At 37.6% G+C, this 17542-nt stretch overlaps 2 protein-coding genes across 9 annotated transcripts in view; one reads left to right on the top strand and one right to left on the bottom strand.

Moving 5' to 3' along the window:
* The window catches only part of cacna1ea (calcium channel, voltage-dependent, R type, alpha 1E subunit a), a 108478-nt gene extending 107687 nt beyond the window's left edge, over positions 1 to 791 (bottom strand). For all 6 annotated transcript variants that reach the window (XM_028445243.1, XM_028445247.1, XM_028445244.1 and 3 more), the window contains exons 1-2: positions 717 to 791; positions 275 to 370 (exon numbers count right to left, since the gene is read on the bottom strand). The gene's annotated coding sequence lies outside the window, so the exon portion shown is untranslated. The remainder of the gene's footprint in view (positions 1 to 274; positions 371 to 716) is intronic.
* Positions 792 to 1992: 1201 nt separating this feature from the next.
* cep350 (centrosomal protein 350) overlaps positions 1993 to 17542 on the top strand; it is a 34934-nt gene continuing 19384 nt past the window's right edge. For 2 of the 3 annotated variants that reach the window (XM_028443914.1, XM_028443912.1), the window contains exons 1-15: positions 1993 to 2326; positions 5608 to 5696; positions 6158 to 6201; positions 6311 to 6419; positions 6936 to 7101; positions 7812 to 8416; positions 8500 to 8613; positions 8782 to 8904; positions 10686 to 10805; positions 11604 to 12292; positions 12398 to 12516; positions 13094 to 14112; positions 15061 to 15184; positions 15512 to 15561; positions 15664 to 15838. In XM_028443914.1, coding sequence (XP_028299715.1) covers positions 5621 to 5696; positions 6158 to 6201; positions 6311 to 6419; positions 6936 to 7101; positions 7812 to 8416; positions 8500 to 8613; positions 8782 to 8904; positions 10686 to 10805; positions 11604 to 12292; positions 12398 to 12516; positions 13094 to 14112; positions 15061 to 15184; positions 15512 to 15561; positions 15664 to 15838 — 3533 coding nt within the window. In that variant the 5' untranslated portion in view covers positions 1993 to 2326; positions 5608 to 5620. The remainder of the gene's footprint in view (positions 2327 to 5607; positions 5697 to 6157; positions 6202 to 6310; positions 6420 to 6935; positions 7102 to 7811; positions 8417 to 8499; positions 8614 to 8781; positions 8905 to 10685; positions 10806 to 11603; positions 12293 to 12397; positions 12517 to 13093; positions 14113 to 15060; positions 15185 to 15511; positions 15562 to 15663; positions 15839 to 17542) is intronic. The other variant, XM_028443913.1, reaches the window with a different exon arrangement.

Below are 17542 nucleotides of genomic sequence, written 5' to 3'. Positions count from 1 at the left end.
AGGGGAGGGGGTTGAGGCAGGTTATTTATCAAGGGGGATTTAAGCAGTTGCCATCTTTCATTTAAACTACATAGGATGCCAACAATCAGTGTGCATGTGACCATGTCTTTTTTTCTATTTTACTTTAGACTCAATAACAAGCTGTACAATGGTAATAAATGTTACAGGTTGTTTCTCTCTGCAGCCACCTCCTGGAAACCTGAATCTGTTGCTTGTACTGTATGTATGTATGTATGTATGTATGTATGTATGTATGTATGTATGTATGACTCACCTGTTAACGTTGAGCAGTGAACAAACCAAATGGCCTGTTCATGTGTGTGTACTCCATTTGTTGCCATAGAAAGTGATGAATTCTCCATTTGACCAACTGTCATTGATGACAAAGAAGTGTCATTTGGTGTGTCTAAAGTAATTTTACTGTTTCACAAACTAACTGATTAAGAGAGGCCTAAATTATACAAAAACTTCTAATATTAATGTGCTTTATAGTGACGCTATACGTGCTTCAGCCACACGAGGGCAGCATTCGCATGTAAAATGACAGGTTGAAATGACAGGTGATATGCTACAAACAGTATCGATATCTAACTTCAAGTAGTGTTAAATCTTATGGCTCGAGCCCTCTAGCCCCAAAACCCAGAAATCAGACAAGTAAGATTACATTACACTGCGTTAGGCATAATTTAAAAGAAATTAAACCACAATTTACATACTTGTTTGAGTAGAAATGTGTTAAAATGTCAAAATTGCGTTCTCCTAAACATGGCGCTGGTGCCCCAGGATGTGACGTCAGTGAATACTGTCTATGTCATATGTGTCAAACTGAAGGCCCAGGGGCCAAATCCGGTCCTTCAAAGCCCGCAGGAGAAAGTGAAAATAACAGAAAAAACATGAATCATTTGTGTACATGACCAAATAACTAACTTGTAAATTGTTGAAAATTATTTCCAAAATTCTTCAATTTTCCTCAAATTATTCTCCGAAATCTCCCCAAATTAAATAAAATTTGGTAAAATAATAAATCAATCAAATGACATTTAAGTATCTGTCACTTATTGCTTAAATATTGTTGATGTATTCCACACTTTATGTCTAATTTATAACTGGAAGTGCAAACCTAGGCACATTAATGTTAAAATTGTTAATTTTCAACTAAAAGCTGCTGCCCACTTGTAATCAAACTGGTCAGTATTTGGCCTTTGAACTAAAATGAGTTTGACACCCCTGAACTAAAGTTTAAAGTTAAAGTTTGCAGAGTACAAACGTGAAAATAATTTTTTTTTAAATAACGAAGGGAAAAATAAAGTTGTGTGTCAGACCTCATCGTGATATTTTGTGTCAAATGAGAAATATAACTAATAATTGTGACAGCTTATTTGTTGAATGCCTCTGCATGGATATTGATCATTAATGTACATTTCTTATTTGTGATTAACTAAAGAGATTTAAAAATAATAATCAACCTCAATCAGGAATAACTTGAATAATGGAGGTGATTTTTGAAATGTACATAAAAGGATGTAAAACTTCCTTAACAAAATCTATGGGGTGGCAGTCACTCCAGTGGTATCTGTCATTGTGTCCTTGGGCAAGGCACTTCACCCACATTGCCTAGTATGAATGTAGTGTGAGTGAGTGTTGGTGGTGGTCAGATGGGCCGATGGTACACACGGCAGCCTCAGGGGAAGCTCTGGCTACAATAGTAGCTTACCACCACTAAGTGTGGAGTGAAAGAATAATCCCTTAATTCTGTAAAGCGATTTTGAGTGTCTATAATAAAGCGCTATATAAATTGAGGAATTATTATTATTATTATTATTATTATTATTATTATTATTATTATTATTATTATTATTATTATTATTATTTAGAGTGGGATATATAGTTTTCTTTCAGTGGACTTCAGATAGAGAGAGACTCCAGATATTGACGTCATCCAATTCTCGCGATATCTCGTTATCACCGTCAAACCCGTCCTGGTTACTCTTCTACCACTGTTGGGAAACATCAACATAGCAACCCGGGAAAGGGCTTTTCATTTTCCGGAGCGGGTGAAGACTGTTTATCCCCCAGGAAAATCAACATTAATCTGAGGATGCGCTCACTCAAAGAAGCGCCGGCACCTTGGGCGCTTATAGCTACAACAAAGTTGCTATTGTAGTAAGATCAACTGTTCGCTAACATCGAATTGCTAACGTTAGCATTCTACCGCTAACATTAGCAAACAGCTGAAGGGATTGGAAAAAGTCCTCAGAAGTTGTTACATTCTGAATATGAAGACATCGGTGTGAATGAGGACATCGGAATACGTTGGATCGTTTCGGTAAAATTATATTCTTAGTTATTTTACATTGCTGTTTGAACATTTTTGATGTTTTTTCTCTCTGGCGTGGCTACGACCGAAACTAAATACATTGGAAATGTGGTAAATTAGCATTGACTAAGTCGGACAGTTTTCTGTTTTATTCAGATCGTTATTGTATAAAATTAGCATATCTAGTACAAATACTTTCATTATGTTAACGTTTCATTTATTCAGACAACTGTTACTTAGGAAACAATTTTGATCTCCTGATATGTTTCTACTGACAACTGCCAGTCTTCGTCAGACCTTAACTTTACATACTTTACAAAAAATAAAACATAAATGAATCTTGCGTTAAATAATTTAAGGTTAGTTTGCAATGAACCCTGCCATTAATTTATTGTCACTGAATTAAAATTGGTTTTATTTCTTGGGTTTGTAGCCAAAGACCTTTCAATCAACTTTTTTTAACAGTACTAACAAAACAAATTTTTTTTAGATTTTTATATTACTATCATTATTTGATTAAAAAAGGTCCGCCATTAAATGTATTTCTTTTTTTTTCTTTTCTTCTTTTTTCCTTTTTTTTTTGTTTTTTGTCTCCTTTCATGAAACAAGAAACGTTTCACAAATCTTCTCCGCTATTAGTGCATTAATGAAGAAATGCATAACTTCAAATACCAACCCAAATCAAGTATAAAAAACCTCAAGTTAAACCTTGTTTTTTTGTCAATAAATTTTGGATCAAATGAATAGAAATAACATTGTATAGATGTAATCTAAAATTTAATCTCCCTAATATTTGTGAGAAAAACCTTTATCTTCTACTATTGTGAGTCTGTGTTTCAACACCTGTCATTTCCACCTGCTGCAGTTTGCTATGGTAACGTTTTAGACGCTGGGACACTTTGATTTTTATTTGCCATCTATTTTTCTCTCTTGGTGTGTAATAAAACACTGTTGAGTGTAAGTCTGAACGATTAATTGCATTCGCGATATCAGAAAACACAATTTTTTAATCGCAAAGGCTGCAATTTAAAAAAAAAATTTTTTACTTGTCCTGTCTTGTACTGTCCTGTTAAGTTCATAGAGTGTTTAAGAAGTGCAGTCCACATGTTTACATGATGTTTCATGAAATGAACATGATATGTTGAAGAGGTAAAGCCACAGATTTGTTTGCTTTATTGTTGTAATCTGTGCTTTAAAATGTATATTTTATATTTATTTAAAGTTTAAATAAGTCTGAAATAGTTTATTATGAAACAGATTGATTTATTGCTTGTGTTAATTGGAAAATACATGACAAGAGGCCCTTGAAAAAAAGATTGCATATTAAATTGCAATCGTAATATTGAGGGGGGAAAAATCGCAATTAGATTATCAATTTCCAAATCGTTCAGCCCTATGAGATGGAACTGATTTGAAGGTTAATATTTTGCTCAAAAAGAGACTGTCGGTGTGATGGCAAGAGGTTTAAAATGGTTAAATAACTTTCCTTTACTTGACCTGTCATAAATGATCTAATCTGTGATACATTACATATATTGCATTGCAGCTACCTTGTAAATGTAATTTCTATTATTTAAATTATATAGCGAGGAAAGAAGGAATTACCAGTAATTGCTGTATTTAATATTACCAGGGGCGTACATGCTTTCATACACTAGAACTCAACCAGGATTATGTTTATGTGGTCCACTCACTCACATGACAATGACACTTTGTATCCTGATATGTCTTTGAAGAGCCCAGCTAAATTTAGAGGGCCATAGTTTTGTATGTCTCTACCTTAACATGCTTTTTAAAAAATAGAATAAAAAGAATGTTAATTGGAAATCTCCAATCTAGATCAAATTGTGTGAATTTGCACCACATTGCTTTAAAGTCTTGTTTTTGTAGACTTAAAACATTTGTTGATATAGGACAATTCACATAACTCCAATACATGTTCCTTTCTTCTTATTTTATTTACTTTTTCACTGATTCTCAAGTACCAGTTTTTAATGTTTTAGCTTTAATTAGCCGAGAGTTTTTATCCCTCAAATAACAGTTTGACTATTAATGAATTTGATATATTTGTAACTACTTAGAATAGAATAGACTTTTATTAGTGGTTTAGTCTCCTCATAGTACTGTCTGTTGTGAGATTCAGTGAAATATATATTGCAAGCTCAGTCATCAGTGTCAGGAGTGTGTTCTGTTAAATAGAAAGTGGATTCAGTTTTCTTCCTCTTTGCTCGCTCAGCCCTGAGGGGTTGGTCACGTGTTGGTTCTCGGTAAAAGGAATGACTTGTGAGTGAGTCCTTATGACTCAGACTGGTAAATATTAGCACAAATAACTCCCCAGAAGCTTCTTATTGAGGGCTTGCTTTTGTATTTGTTGAAAACTTAACAAGTTAGAGCTATAAATTTGAAGTAATGAATTTCATGGTCAAAGATCTTTTTTTTTTGCTGGTAAATGCTATTTTAAGGAAGGACCGGTTGCGTGAATGGCAGTGTGTAAAGTAAACACGTTTTTTACCTCCGAGGAATGTTTTGTTGTCAGGCCAGTTTTAAATGGCATGCTGGTATTGTTCCACTGTAACAGTTATATAATACATTACATACAAAGAAATCATGTAAACCTTAGTCCTAATTGCTTTATTATTACTTTCGATAATATTTATTTTGCTAACCGGCTATTTTCCTTGTCGACTAGTCCAGTCTATTAAGCACAAAATAATCTCCTCAGTGATGAATCAAAGTCAGCAAATCACACTGAAACCAAACCAATGACCACTTGAATCGATGTGCCGCTATTGCGTAACATCAGGTGAAGCCTGCAGGCGAACGTCGTCCAGGTGCGGTTCAATGAGGTTCTTTTTTGACCCAGTTCAATTATAGTATGAAAGTTTTGTGTTGCACAGTTTGCATAAAACCTTGTCATTTTTTAGCTGAAAGTATTTCCTGTTTACTTACACAGATGGAATCAGAGCCGCCATGCAAGGCCGTCATTGATATCAACATGCAGTTCATTGTTTTGCCTAAGATCAATTTAGCTCTTCTACAGCCATAGCCAAGAATCTCCTGCTTGCAAATAATACTTCTTCTAAATTTCAGTTTTTATGAATTAAATTTGAAATACCTTTTTTATATGTATACATAATAGGTCAAACTTGTATTTGGCTTTATGTGCAACCCCATTACACTAATTTATCAAGTGTCTCTCCTCTTTTGTTTCCTGTACTGTGTTTTTTGAGTTTCATTCAGGTGGATGTCACAAATGTCAATGTTTCCTTTTGACTTATTCTGACTTTTAGGTGAGTCGGAGAAATGAGGAGCAGCAGGAGGACTGAGTCGCCTCATAAAAGCTCTGCTCAACAGCTGACTGATCTCAACACTGGTTCAGGTATGTAAAAAGACAACATCCACTATATGACTCACAAGGGGTGTGTATCTGGATATGAATGGCATCTGGCGATACGATTCATATCCATATTCATGGGTCACGATACGATATATCCCAATATTAAAGTATAAGAAGTTAGTACTTTCTTTTTAGATTTTTATTGAAAAAACACAAGCTGGTCAACATGCCCAGCTTTCAGAGCATTTCTTTGTGCAGTTACAATGTCTCCTGCAGTGGAAAAGACTTTCCTGGTTAAATAAAGGTTTGAGAAAAAAAAAGTCGATATGGATGCATTTTGAATCGATCCGAGAAATACTACTGCGATATATCGCTGAATCGATTTTTTCCAACACCCCTATGACTCGCATTGTTTCTCCAAAACATTCAGTCCCAATGTGTGCGGTACGTTTTTTGGTAGTCGTGAATCTAACTTGTAGATTTCTATTCCTGTTCTTTGTCAGACTTGACCTCTGCATGGAAAAGTTTTTCACAATCCAAAGCAGCTGTAAGTACAACAGAGGTATTTTTGTTCTATTGCATTTCAGGAAGATTGTTAAAAGCAACAAAATGCAAATATGTATTGTAAATAATGGGACAAAAATACTTCCTTTTAGCTCCGTCACATAGAAAATCATATTGCTGTGACTTCGGGAACAGGAGTTTGCCTGGATACTGTCATTGACCCCTTGAAGAAGAAGTCATCAAAGACAGTTCATGGTAGAGGTACAGTATGTTTTAATACATAATAGGGGTGTCCCGATCTCATATTGATATCGGTTATTGGTCCGATATCAGCCAGAAAATGAATATGGGATTTTATCGGACTGCATCTAAAATCTCTGAAATAATATATATATATATATATTTTTTTTTTTTCATTATCTTCTATTTAGTTTTTTAATTTCTTTTATGAAATCATAGAATATTCTTATTCTAAAAGGTTAATTATATGTAATCATTGGTTTATAAAAAATCGGCCTATTTTTTTAATTATCAAGCCTTTTCTAACATTTCACACTACAAAATAAGTAATAAAAGTATGTATGATTTGTGCTAATGATGCATCGGATCGATATCGGTATCGGACAATAGGCAAGGCTGCAATATCGGTATCGTATCGGAAGTAAAGAAGTTGTTTTGGGACATCCCTAATACATAATATATCAGTAAAAACTCTCAAAACGCAGTCTCGTCATATTTAATTCGATGACACACTTTTTTCTCAATTCTCGATTGTAGATGGAAGGCAAGCTGCTGACCTCCGAAAGGTTTCAAATCCCAGGAGTAGAAGCCAGCAGAGTCCAGAGAATGGCAACTCGAGAAGCCCTTTGAGTAACACCACCCAGGACAGCAATGTCCGAAAGAACAACAACGTGGAGTTCAGGGAGCCGCTGGCAACGTACAGGTAATGGGATAATCCATTCAAATGTTCACTTGAATCCTCCTTGGCCACCATGTGCACAATGTATTGTAAAAAGAAATACTGGATACTTTTTAACATCTTTAAACACAGATGTATAGTACTTATTCAGATGTAATTTACATATATGGATTATTGTGTAAATGTTCATCATATTCAGGTCAAGGCTAAATACTTAATAAGGAATTATTTAGCATTTTTCTTCTGCTTTTCTCACCATCAGTGATGCAAGGTTTGCATTGCCACAGAGCAGGAGTTTGAGTTCTTATTGATTAAAATCCTCTGGGATTAATGGTTGCCCACATTGAGCATTTTGTGCTAGTGGTTTTTCACCCTTTAAAAGTTTTTACTACTTGTCTGTTTATTGTACAGTAAACACGCTGATCTTTATATTGACATTATCTGCTGCACGTATATATATGTATATATATATTTATATTTATATTTATCCTTTATTCTCTATCTATCCTTTATTTATCCCTCATCCTTTATATTTATCATTATTATTATTATTGTTGCTGGGTTGTTCTTTTTAATTTTTTTTGTTGTTTGTTTTGTGCACCAACTACCAAGACAAATTCCTTGTACTGTCCTTAAAACTGTACATGGCCATTAAAAACATTTCTGATTCGGATTCTGATTAAGAGCAAATCTTGATCCTCTGCTTGATCCCATCTAATCTGGTTTCTTTGCAGAGAGGCCTCCCCTTCACCACATCCCTCCTCTCAGCTTGAGGCCTACAGTCTGCCATCTGTGCCAAAGTCTTCATACTCATCATCTTTACCTACCCAAAACTCCCCTTTTAGCGAGTTGGTTTACACGAGAGACACCAGGGACAGGCAGACAGACATGGATTTGGACAGCACACACTCCTCTGCGCTAGAGAGCACCAACGTTCACTACCTTAATGACCAACACGCTGTAGATTCTGTAAGACCTGAAGAGAACACTCCTAAAGCACAATTCAGCTCAGAGGGTCCGGCGTTCAACTCCTGTATAACTGGCAGCCCAAGTACTGTGCAGCGAGGGGACAGCACTCCCTCCACCAGCCCTGGCTCGGCTTCTCAGCGATTGGAGAACCTCAGGCGACATCAGCCTGATAACAAGTTGGAGAAGCTGAAAGAGTGCATTCGAAAGCAAAGACAACATTTAGAGGAAGCTGCTGAGAAAGAAAAGCTGCTGGGATTTTTGGATCGGCCAATAAAAGCGTCGACGGAGAGTAACGGTTTTGCTACCAATGAAAGACCTCCAGCCAAAGTACGCAAAGTAGCAGCTGCGCCGCCTGCACCTATATACAAAGGTACATTAAACCCATTTTTCCCCTTACCTTTACTTTCTCTGTTTAAAAGTGTACAGCTTTCACTTTTATCCTTTGATTCTCAGGTTTTAACAGCACCGAGACAAATATAAGGACTCCCGATGGGAAAGTTTGGAAACGAGAGGAGTTTCATAAACTCAACAGACAAATATACAGAGAACTGTCTCAACAGCTGGCTGGTAAATACAGAAAACACACATAAACAGCATTAATTCAACATCATTGCTGATTAACTGTAGGATTATAGTCTCAGAAAATATATACTGTTTATTTTTTATTTTTTGTTTCTTTCATTTTAAAAATTTCTTCTATATATATTATGTTCTAACCACTGCACATGTCCTCAGAGAGCACCAGAATCAGGCATCAGAGAGATCCGAGGGCAGACGGAGCAAAAGAGAGAGTGTCTGCCAAACCCGTCCGAAAAGTCCACAAAGCAGTCAATTCCTCCGATCATTCTGCAAAACAAGGTAGTTTTTTTTAATCTGTAAGGATCCAACCTCCCTTTGAGCAAGTTCTAATTAGTGATAGTTTGACGTTGACATGTGGAGTCTCGCTGGGTTTGATCTCGGGTCGATGTCCTCATTGCAAAATGAAATAATTAAACATCAGGTGAGGGGCAAACTTCTGGCTCCTCTAGTTGTATTCATCTCCCTGCTTTAAATTCCATTCACGTCATTTGTTTTAGTATGATTTTATACTTCAATTGCTGCAAACACACAGATTGGAGTTAGTGTATTTAGTACTAATTTGTCTGCAATCCTTTCGGGACTTGTGTGTACAATCATAATGTGACAGTCTCATAAAAAGGCTTTGTCAATGTAAGTTCATCAGATGATCTAACCTTTATTTGCAAGACTAAAAATAAATATCATAATCCTGAAATTAACCATTTTTGTTAATATTGCATCCATTTAACTATCCCACTTGTCTACCTTGAGTCCTCTGTGTGCTCTCTAGTTAAAGTTCTAGAATACGCTTGTTTGTATTTCATTAGAGGCCAGATATATTCCTGTTGATGCAGTGTTAAGACCTCAATCCCTTTGAAAATGCCCAGTATGTGAGACAGGGGGTTTTGTGGCGAGCAGAGCAGATTGTTAACAGCCACACGGAAAAGCTGCTAAATTCTCATTATAGCTGGACCACCTTTCATAACACTACTGTTGGTGTAAACCTTGTACCAATACAGTAGAGTGTGAAAACATGTAACTAATCATTTAGTTTTATTCCCCTTTTTTGAAAGATAAAAGGAACAAAATATCTCAATGAAGAGGAAACAAATTATGCAATGGTTCATATTTCCATCATGAAAAAACACAAGATTTTGTTTACCTTTTACCGTGAATTGTCAATATGTCATGTGAAATGCTACAAATAGGACAGTTTGCTTTTCTAAATAGGTGACACATTAAAATATGGATTGTATTGTTTAAGTAAACAGATCTGTGTACAAGTAGTTGTATATTATTGACTAGATTGATTCCTGTTAAATAAGAGCAAGTATTTCTTTACAATGAAGGATTGTGTGTCCTGTGAATAATGCATCATTGCATTACATTGTCATCACTATTTGATTTTAACTACAGGAAATTGACAATTCGATAACAAGCCTTGATTATTTGACTTTGATTTCTTTTGATTTCTCCTTTTCTTTATCCGTTAGATCCAGTCCCTCTGGAAGTTTCATTCATCTTTATTCGTAGCATGTCAAGGACACTTATTCTGCTGATATTGTCAAAGCTTTCAGCTCGTAGTTACACCACGTACGCTGACAGCTTGTGTGTCTTCCAATTTCTGTCTTGTCAACTCTTGCTGGTGTCTATTTCATGTTGCCACGGTGCTAAAAATAGGCCTTTAAAATCCCTGCCAAGGTTCAGTTGGTTCCTTCCCTCAGCACAAACAGCTGTTGCTTAACTTGAACTGATCTGCAGGAGAGTACTCATTAGAAATAATGTCAAATAAGGGGTTATGGTGGTTGTGTCGAGTCGTCAGATGGAATGAATTGAAGAGAGTCAAGTAAAGAGAAGATTTAATTGAGGTTTTAGTAATTCTGGTTTCCTGTTCAAACTGTTTGGTCGTTCATTCATTCCCCATAAAATGTACCATACATTAATTACAATCTATTATTGATTGCCTGCATCGTAAAAAGAAATGCAGTCAAGTTCCGTTAATTTAATTTTCCCGTAGATATGGTATGTATGAAGTTCTCTGTGGACATAAACTTACAGTGTTTTGTTGTCTTTTCCCACAGTAATTACCCCTGCCTCATGGCGAGATGGGCAGAAGTTGGTCCATATGGTCCTTGGTCCAGGTCCAAAGCTGTCCAAAGAGGAGGAGGGTCCCACCCCAACAGAGAGACCAAGTCGAACAGGTGGGATGATCTCCCACCCTGCTACAGCTGTTCATGCAATCTATTTATTTGAGTTCAATTCAACCTTATTCACACATTGGTAATTACAACAATAAGTTATCTTGTAGTGCTCACCACAAAATATAAAATTGTTAAGAAAAAAACCAACAAATCCACATAAACAAGCATCAGTGACAGTGGGGAGAAAAAAAACTCCCTTTTAACAGGAAGAAATCTGTTTATTTAATCCCAAAAACACATTCTATTCTCTGCAGCAATAAATTATGATCAACTGTATCGAAGGCTTGACTGAGTTCCAAGAGGACCAGAACTACCCCGGTAGTTAGAAATCCTGCAGTGTTTTGCACATCATTAGAATGTGTGACCATGTTAAAAACCACCTTCTCTCTTTACTGGTGTGGTCTGTGCTGGGTACAAGTGACCAGAAGAAATAGAGATTGACTGGCTTTTCTGCTTGAATGCACAATAAGACATGGCCTGGTTTCCAGAGCTGCCCCAGTACATGCAGCGTGCTCCACTGGAAATGGCAGAGGGAGGCAAAGAGATGCTGTAATGCTCAACATAGACATGTCCTAAAAACCGTCTGGATTACTACACAGGAATCCTCAATCCAACCATGATTAGAAAGCTGTAGTATCCTTCCCATTGTCTGATTCCTTATCCTTGTGATGTTTATTCCCTGCTACCGACCATAAATTATTTAAAAGCAGTTTAGGATTTTAAGGTTAAAATACTTTAATATAAATATGTGCATGTTTTTTTTTCTACCTTAAGAAAATGTTGCGATATTTTTTCCAGGCTCGCGTTCCGAATCGAAGAATCAGTCTCGTCCAACGAGCAAAGAGAGGACTCGTGCTGCATTTCAGGGGAAAACAAAAATCAATTCCTTTGTTAAAACTGTTCCGTCATCGACAGCCCAGGACACAACTTCAGAAAGTCCAACCACAAAGCTCCTCTCAGCAGATATCCAAGGAATACTGGATGATCTGCAGTTGGATTGCAAAGCAGCAGAGAAGCAGGAGAGGTCCAGGACGAGGTCTCGGGATGCCAGTGTCGGTAGGAGAGGGAGAGGGGGATCAGTGTCACAGACGAGGACACCCGTCTCCACCTGGGCAACTGCTGTGGCGGCTACTAACTCCTCCAGAGTTTGCAGAAGCGCTAGTCCAATGGCGAATCAGTCCGAAATGACCACCGCAATCGAAAGCAGCAACAAAAAACGCCACTACGATGCAGATACAGTTCGTCAGTACATCGCTCGTCAGCAAGACGAAAGGAAGAGGCGTCAGGTGCAAGAGAAGAAGGCAATGAGGGAGGAAGCAGACCGGAGAAACCAGAGACTACAGGAGCTGTACAGGAAGCAAAGAGAAGCAGCCAAGTCTGAAGTTCCAGTGCATCCTGTACAAAAACGTCTACGAGAGACCTACACCAAACTGCTGAATGAGACCGAGGACATACGGAGTCACGGCTCTGTTTCTCATAGTAACATGGTACGATACGGCTATTTTTTTTTTTTTTTTTTTAAAGAAAAATTACCAATGAATATTTGTTGTGAAATCAGTGTTTTTAAAGTAACTGAATGTGTTCCTCAACAGAGACCAATTTATCAGCCCTCAGGAGAGTCAGACAAAGAAAACAAAAGGCTAGAAGCACCACAGAGTCCCTCAAGTAGTGATAGGTCTTTGAATGAACAGCTACCTCCACCTTTATCAAGGTACGCACACACACACGCACACATGTAAATTTCTACCCTAAGGCCTTAAAAGGATTACGCTTAATTTGCTTATACGTGAACAAATATGCAATTGGGTGAGAGCCATCCCAGAGGAGCACGTGGGAAGCTACAGTTTAATGTCCGGTAGGCTGTGCGCAAGGTCCCACTGTGCATTCAAACCAGCAACCTTCTAGTTACAAACCCTTCTAACTTAACCATTAGTTTAAGGAAGTTATTACACTGGGGTGGAGTTTCTTGTGTTTTTTCAAAACTAGAAAGCCAACCGCAGCCATTTTTGAACAGTAATGTAACTAGAAACTATAGTTACAATAATATTATCACGTGTGTGTGATGTAGAATCAAAAAAAAAAGTGCGAAGTCTTTTCTCTCATTGTGATAAACTTGTTGACAATTCAAAGAGATTTTCTTTATACAAGTGAAACTTTGACGAGGGCAGAAATTAACAAAGTCCATTTTTTTTTTTTACTAATTTACCTAAATTTACACTTAAGTGATTTGATCTTATCGTTTACACTTGCATTTCTGTCATTTTTTAAACTTCCACCCTTTCTTTCAGAACCGATCTGGATTTTGGGATGGAGTCTTTGCGTGAGCCAGCCCAGCTCTCCACAGTTGTTCAGCCTGTGACTGATCTCCATCCTCCCACTAACGAACATGTCCTTTCCCAGATTTTGCGTTTAGAGAGGGCAATGGCGGCTAGCAATATCAAGCACACTCAGCGACCAGCAACATCCCCCTTTAACAAGTCAAGGTCCAAAATGTCCCGCATTGAAGCTCTTAAAGCCACAGCAGCATCTCTTTCCAACCGGATTGAGAGTGAGGCGCGTAAGCTCGCAGGAGAGGGAATTAACTATGGGTTGCCAACTTCAATGGATGTGGATGCCACAATGGCTCCTGAGACTTGTGATCTTAATCTTCCAGACTGGGCAGAAATGGCTACAAGAGCTACTGAAGGCAATAATGATATAGCATTGAGGATGCAGAGAATTTCAAATTGCACTGGTCAAAATTTGTATGACCCCATGGTTCTCCCTGGAGCTGGCTGTCTTTCATTTAGAGAACAGAAAGAAAAGACTGGTGCACATGCTAGTTTAATTAATAATCCTACATATGAAGTCGATGCATTACTTCCCATTCTCTGCAACAACACACAGGAAAGCAGATATCTTGTCAATGGCATCAATACCACAGGCAAAGAAGAGAGAACCTCTAAACTAGATCTTGGAACAAACTGGGGCCTTGAAAAGAATGCATCTAATTTCCACGACTCCAGTGCTGGCTCTATCAGTGAGGGTCCACTGCTGAGTGAAGGCAGCATTTCTGGTGATGAGAGAAGCCCAGTTCACCCCTGCAACAGTTACACTCACGGGGTAGCTGGTGGCCTGGAAGAGATGAATCACAGCTCAAGTCGAAAAAAGGATCACCAGCGACTGCAGAATTTTGAGAGAGAGGCAGCAGTGTGCTCACCCTTTGGACAACGCGCCTGCAGCAAAGCAGGCTGGGAGGAGATGAACAAAGGAACCCCTCTTAGTGTAATCAACATTTTCACGAAAAATTTTCAAGGACATACTGATGGTAAGTACATTTTAAGTAAATGTCTGTCCATCAAATGAAATCTGGTGTTATGTTTTTTTAAAAAACAGTTTGAATTCTGTAGCACAATCAGGCATTTCTTTTCTTGATATACACCATCTTCTTTAATCTCAAAAGAAATCTCAATCTATCCTTTCCAAGGAAGAAAAAACAAAACTTGTGACTATTGAAAAGCCTTCTGACTCTATGCATGTGTTTTCTATTAGTTGCAAATTCAGTTTTTTTTTTTGCCTTGTCTGTGTCAACACTATAAATGTAGTCTAATCTTTTTATGACAGCACTTTATGTTTTATTATTGCAGTTAAATAAATACATTTATTTTATTACATAATTGTGACCATCACCAGCCCTCCCTAAGGAAGGGTAATAAAAACTTAAAAAAAAAATTGCAAATACTAATGAATCCATGATTTCAAAAATTTGATCTTGCTACCAAACGTTTGTTTTGTTGTGTAATTGTTTTTTTTTGTTTTTTTTTTTGTACAAGCAGATAAATACATTATAATTATAGTCAAATTGATGTAAAGGTGTTGATCCAAACCCGGACCAGGAGTGCTGTAAATCCTGTATGTTTGTTTCATCTCCCTGCTGCAGCACTCCTGACTCTGATGAAGTGTCACCACACACACACACACACACACACACACACACACACACACACACACACACACACACACACACACACACACACACACACACCTATAGAAAGTCTGGTGATGAGTTGTCCTGGAGCAGGGAGCAATCTAAAACTCATCTGGTTTAAAAGCCCCATTTATTAATAAAGACAAATGAATACCGTGTAATCAGTTTATGTTGACAGTTAACAAGGAAATCTTCAAAATAATGCCTTCAAAGCTGCAGTTTTTACATAGATGACGTTCTGGCTATTTTAACCATACATCTATTCTGTCTCTATCCTTTGTCTTATAGCTTATAGCTCTCCTTTTGATCAGTCGATGCACTCTGGCAGTGCAGCCGTCTATGAAGATGATTTTGTGTCATCATCCAGCAGTAGGGCCAGTGATCAGATAAAGAGAAGCTCCAATTCACCAAGGTAAGCAAAAATACCAAAGACTGCTTTTAACCAGTGACCACTGAGTGGCACTGTTGTCACACATTAGAAAGGACAAAGACAACCATAACATTTATTCCACAGGCAATTGATGCAACGCTGTATCTACAATAAGATGATCAGGCATTACTTTTGTAAAGTTGCTTTCAGTGAGGCTTGTTGTTTCTTTTCTGATAGACGGTGTTTGAATGTGTTCTTGTGTTTTCCTATTTCTATCAGTACTAACGGCCATTTTTAAGTGCTAATGAGAAGATCTCGTCATAAAAAAGGTGTTTATTCATATTTTCACTCACTTCATTTCTCCTCTAGTTCAACATGTGGCTCTTCCCCACTCTCCAGGCATTCAACTAAAAAAAGAGGTGAGCCTCAGTGCAATAATACTGTATCTAAACACACACACACACACACGTGTTTGTTTAAGGAAAGTGTAACTACTGTATTCTTCCTTTGTCATTGCTTAGCAGGAACTGCGTCTAACCAGAGTGATGGTACTCTCATAGAGGGGCAGAGAAGTTCTTGCTCACCTGAATCTACCGACTCAGGAAATAGGGGAAATAGAAGCTTTGCTCGCAACCAATCCAAGAGTGTCCAGATTGGTGATACATTCAAGGAAACAGCTGAGACAACGCACCAAAGGTTATTCCAAAATAAAATATCTTTTGTCCCCTTTTGCGCCTTAATTTAAGAATTTAATGAAGGTTATTCCATATTATTTTCCTTTAAGTTGCCTGCTCTGAGGCCTCACTTCTGTCTCCTCTCTGCTGTGTACAGTCAATTGTAGATGGCTTTTTTATTTTTTACAATCATCTGATTTATTATTTATGTGCCTTAACCTTTCAAAATAGTGATCTTTTTGCTTCCGTTTTAGTGATGATTTGAAACCTCTAAGATTCAAACTTCCTCTTATTTGTTACTCAAGGGTAAATTTTTTTAGCCATGACTAAGTACTTAGCTACACTTGGATTCTGCTGCCAAACTAAATAGTCTTGTGGCTTGTTGCTTCGATGAAGGCTGATGGTATCAAGAGGCTGCTTAGTACCTGGCAACAGCAGCGAGCTGCAGTTTGACTGAAGCTAGAAAACACTGGTTATTTTGTTTTGGGGGCCTGTTGAGTGGTTGGTCGGGTCAGACTGCTTCACCACAGCTCGGTGCTGCTGCCAGGAAAGGAAAGAGTTTAGTTTTTTCCATTTAATCTCAGTGTGAATCTGACATATGAGCCCTCCAACGGTATTCTGAAACCCAGGTGGCAGATTCCTGGGATTCTCTAGAGCCTGTGTCCTTTTCAAACAAAGCAAAAAAAATATCCTTTCTCTCATTGTAGGTGCGGTGCAGCGGCCACCACAAACAATCCTCTTTGTTTTTCATGTTTTTTTCTTTTTCCAGCCATGTGTTTGGATTTAGATAACACTGGTGGGAAGCATATCAGTGCTGAATGTTCAAATATGAGAAAGGAAGTGTCATGCTATCTTTTGACACTGCCCTTGGCCGCTGATACTTTGAGTAACACAATATCACCATTCACGACCAGGGCCTCTCACTGAAGGGTCATTGTTCCTCTGTTAGTCCTAAGGTTCTCTATACCATCCATTCTCCTCTCATATTATTCAGCCAACATGTCCTATTTTTTTTTCATTCGAGTTAGCTTTGTATATAACGTCATCAGCCACCTTTTGCTTTAAATATGGGTTTAATTTAAACCCTTCAATCATGATTCAACTTAAATATATTTATGTTTAATTAAAATCTGTTGACATGGCAGAACCAAGAAGAAAAGATTGTTTGGCCTGAATTTTTTCAACCTAATAAGAATGCAAGTTTAGATATTTGAGGAAAAGTTGTCATATGGCACACAGATTTGCATCTGTTTAGTACTTTAGCATTTTGTGAAGAATTAATCATTTTGTCATTTTTATCACTACTTGGGCAGTGCCAAAACATTTTCTATTGTCATGCAATCGCCCTTTCACGGAAACAGTTGTGCATTGTGTGTAAAGTTTAGCAGCGTTGGTTCACCAAGGTCAGAACATGGTCTTCCCAGCCTAGCAGTAGTGTGCTCACTACTTCTACTGTACACTGTGACAGACCTTAGTCTGCTGCTCATAGACATGACATAGAAGGGAATTGGTTTTCTTTTTATTTGTTTGTTTGGGTTCTTTGAACAGCTGTGGTTTTAGTGGTACTTCTCAAACGTTGGTTTCTCTTTGGCGCCTGACTTGTATTAACTTAAGTTTCTCATAACTGTTGACAGCCTGGTGCATTATACTTGGCGGAGAAGGACATGGTTTCTTCTTTTTGATGACTCTGAGAAAACGTTTTCTAATTTGTGAGTCTAAAAAGAGG

This window comes from Gouania willdenowi, chromosome 4, assembly GCF_900634775.1.
Source record: "Gouania willdenowi chromosome 4, fGouWil2.1, whole genome shotgun sequence".
Lineage (NCBI taxonomy): Eukaryota > Metazoa > Chordata > Actinopteri > Blenniiformes > Gobiesocidae > Gouania > Gouania willdenowi.
Note: the sequence above shows the minus strand (reverse complement) of the source record. Positions and strands in the feature narration are given on the sequence as shown.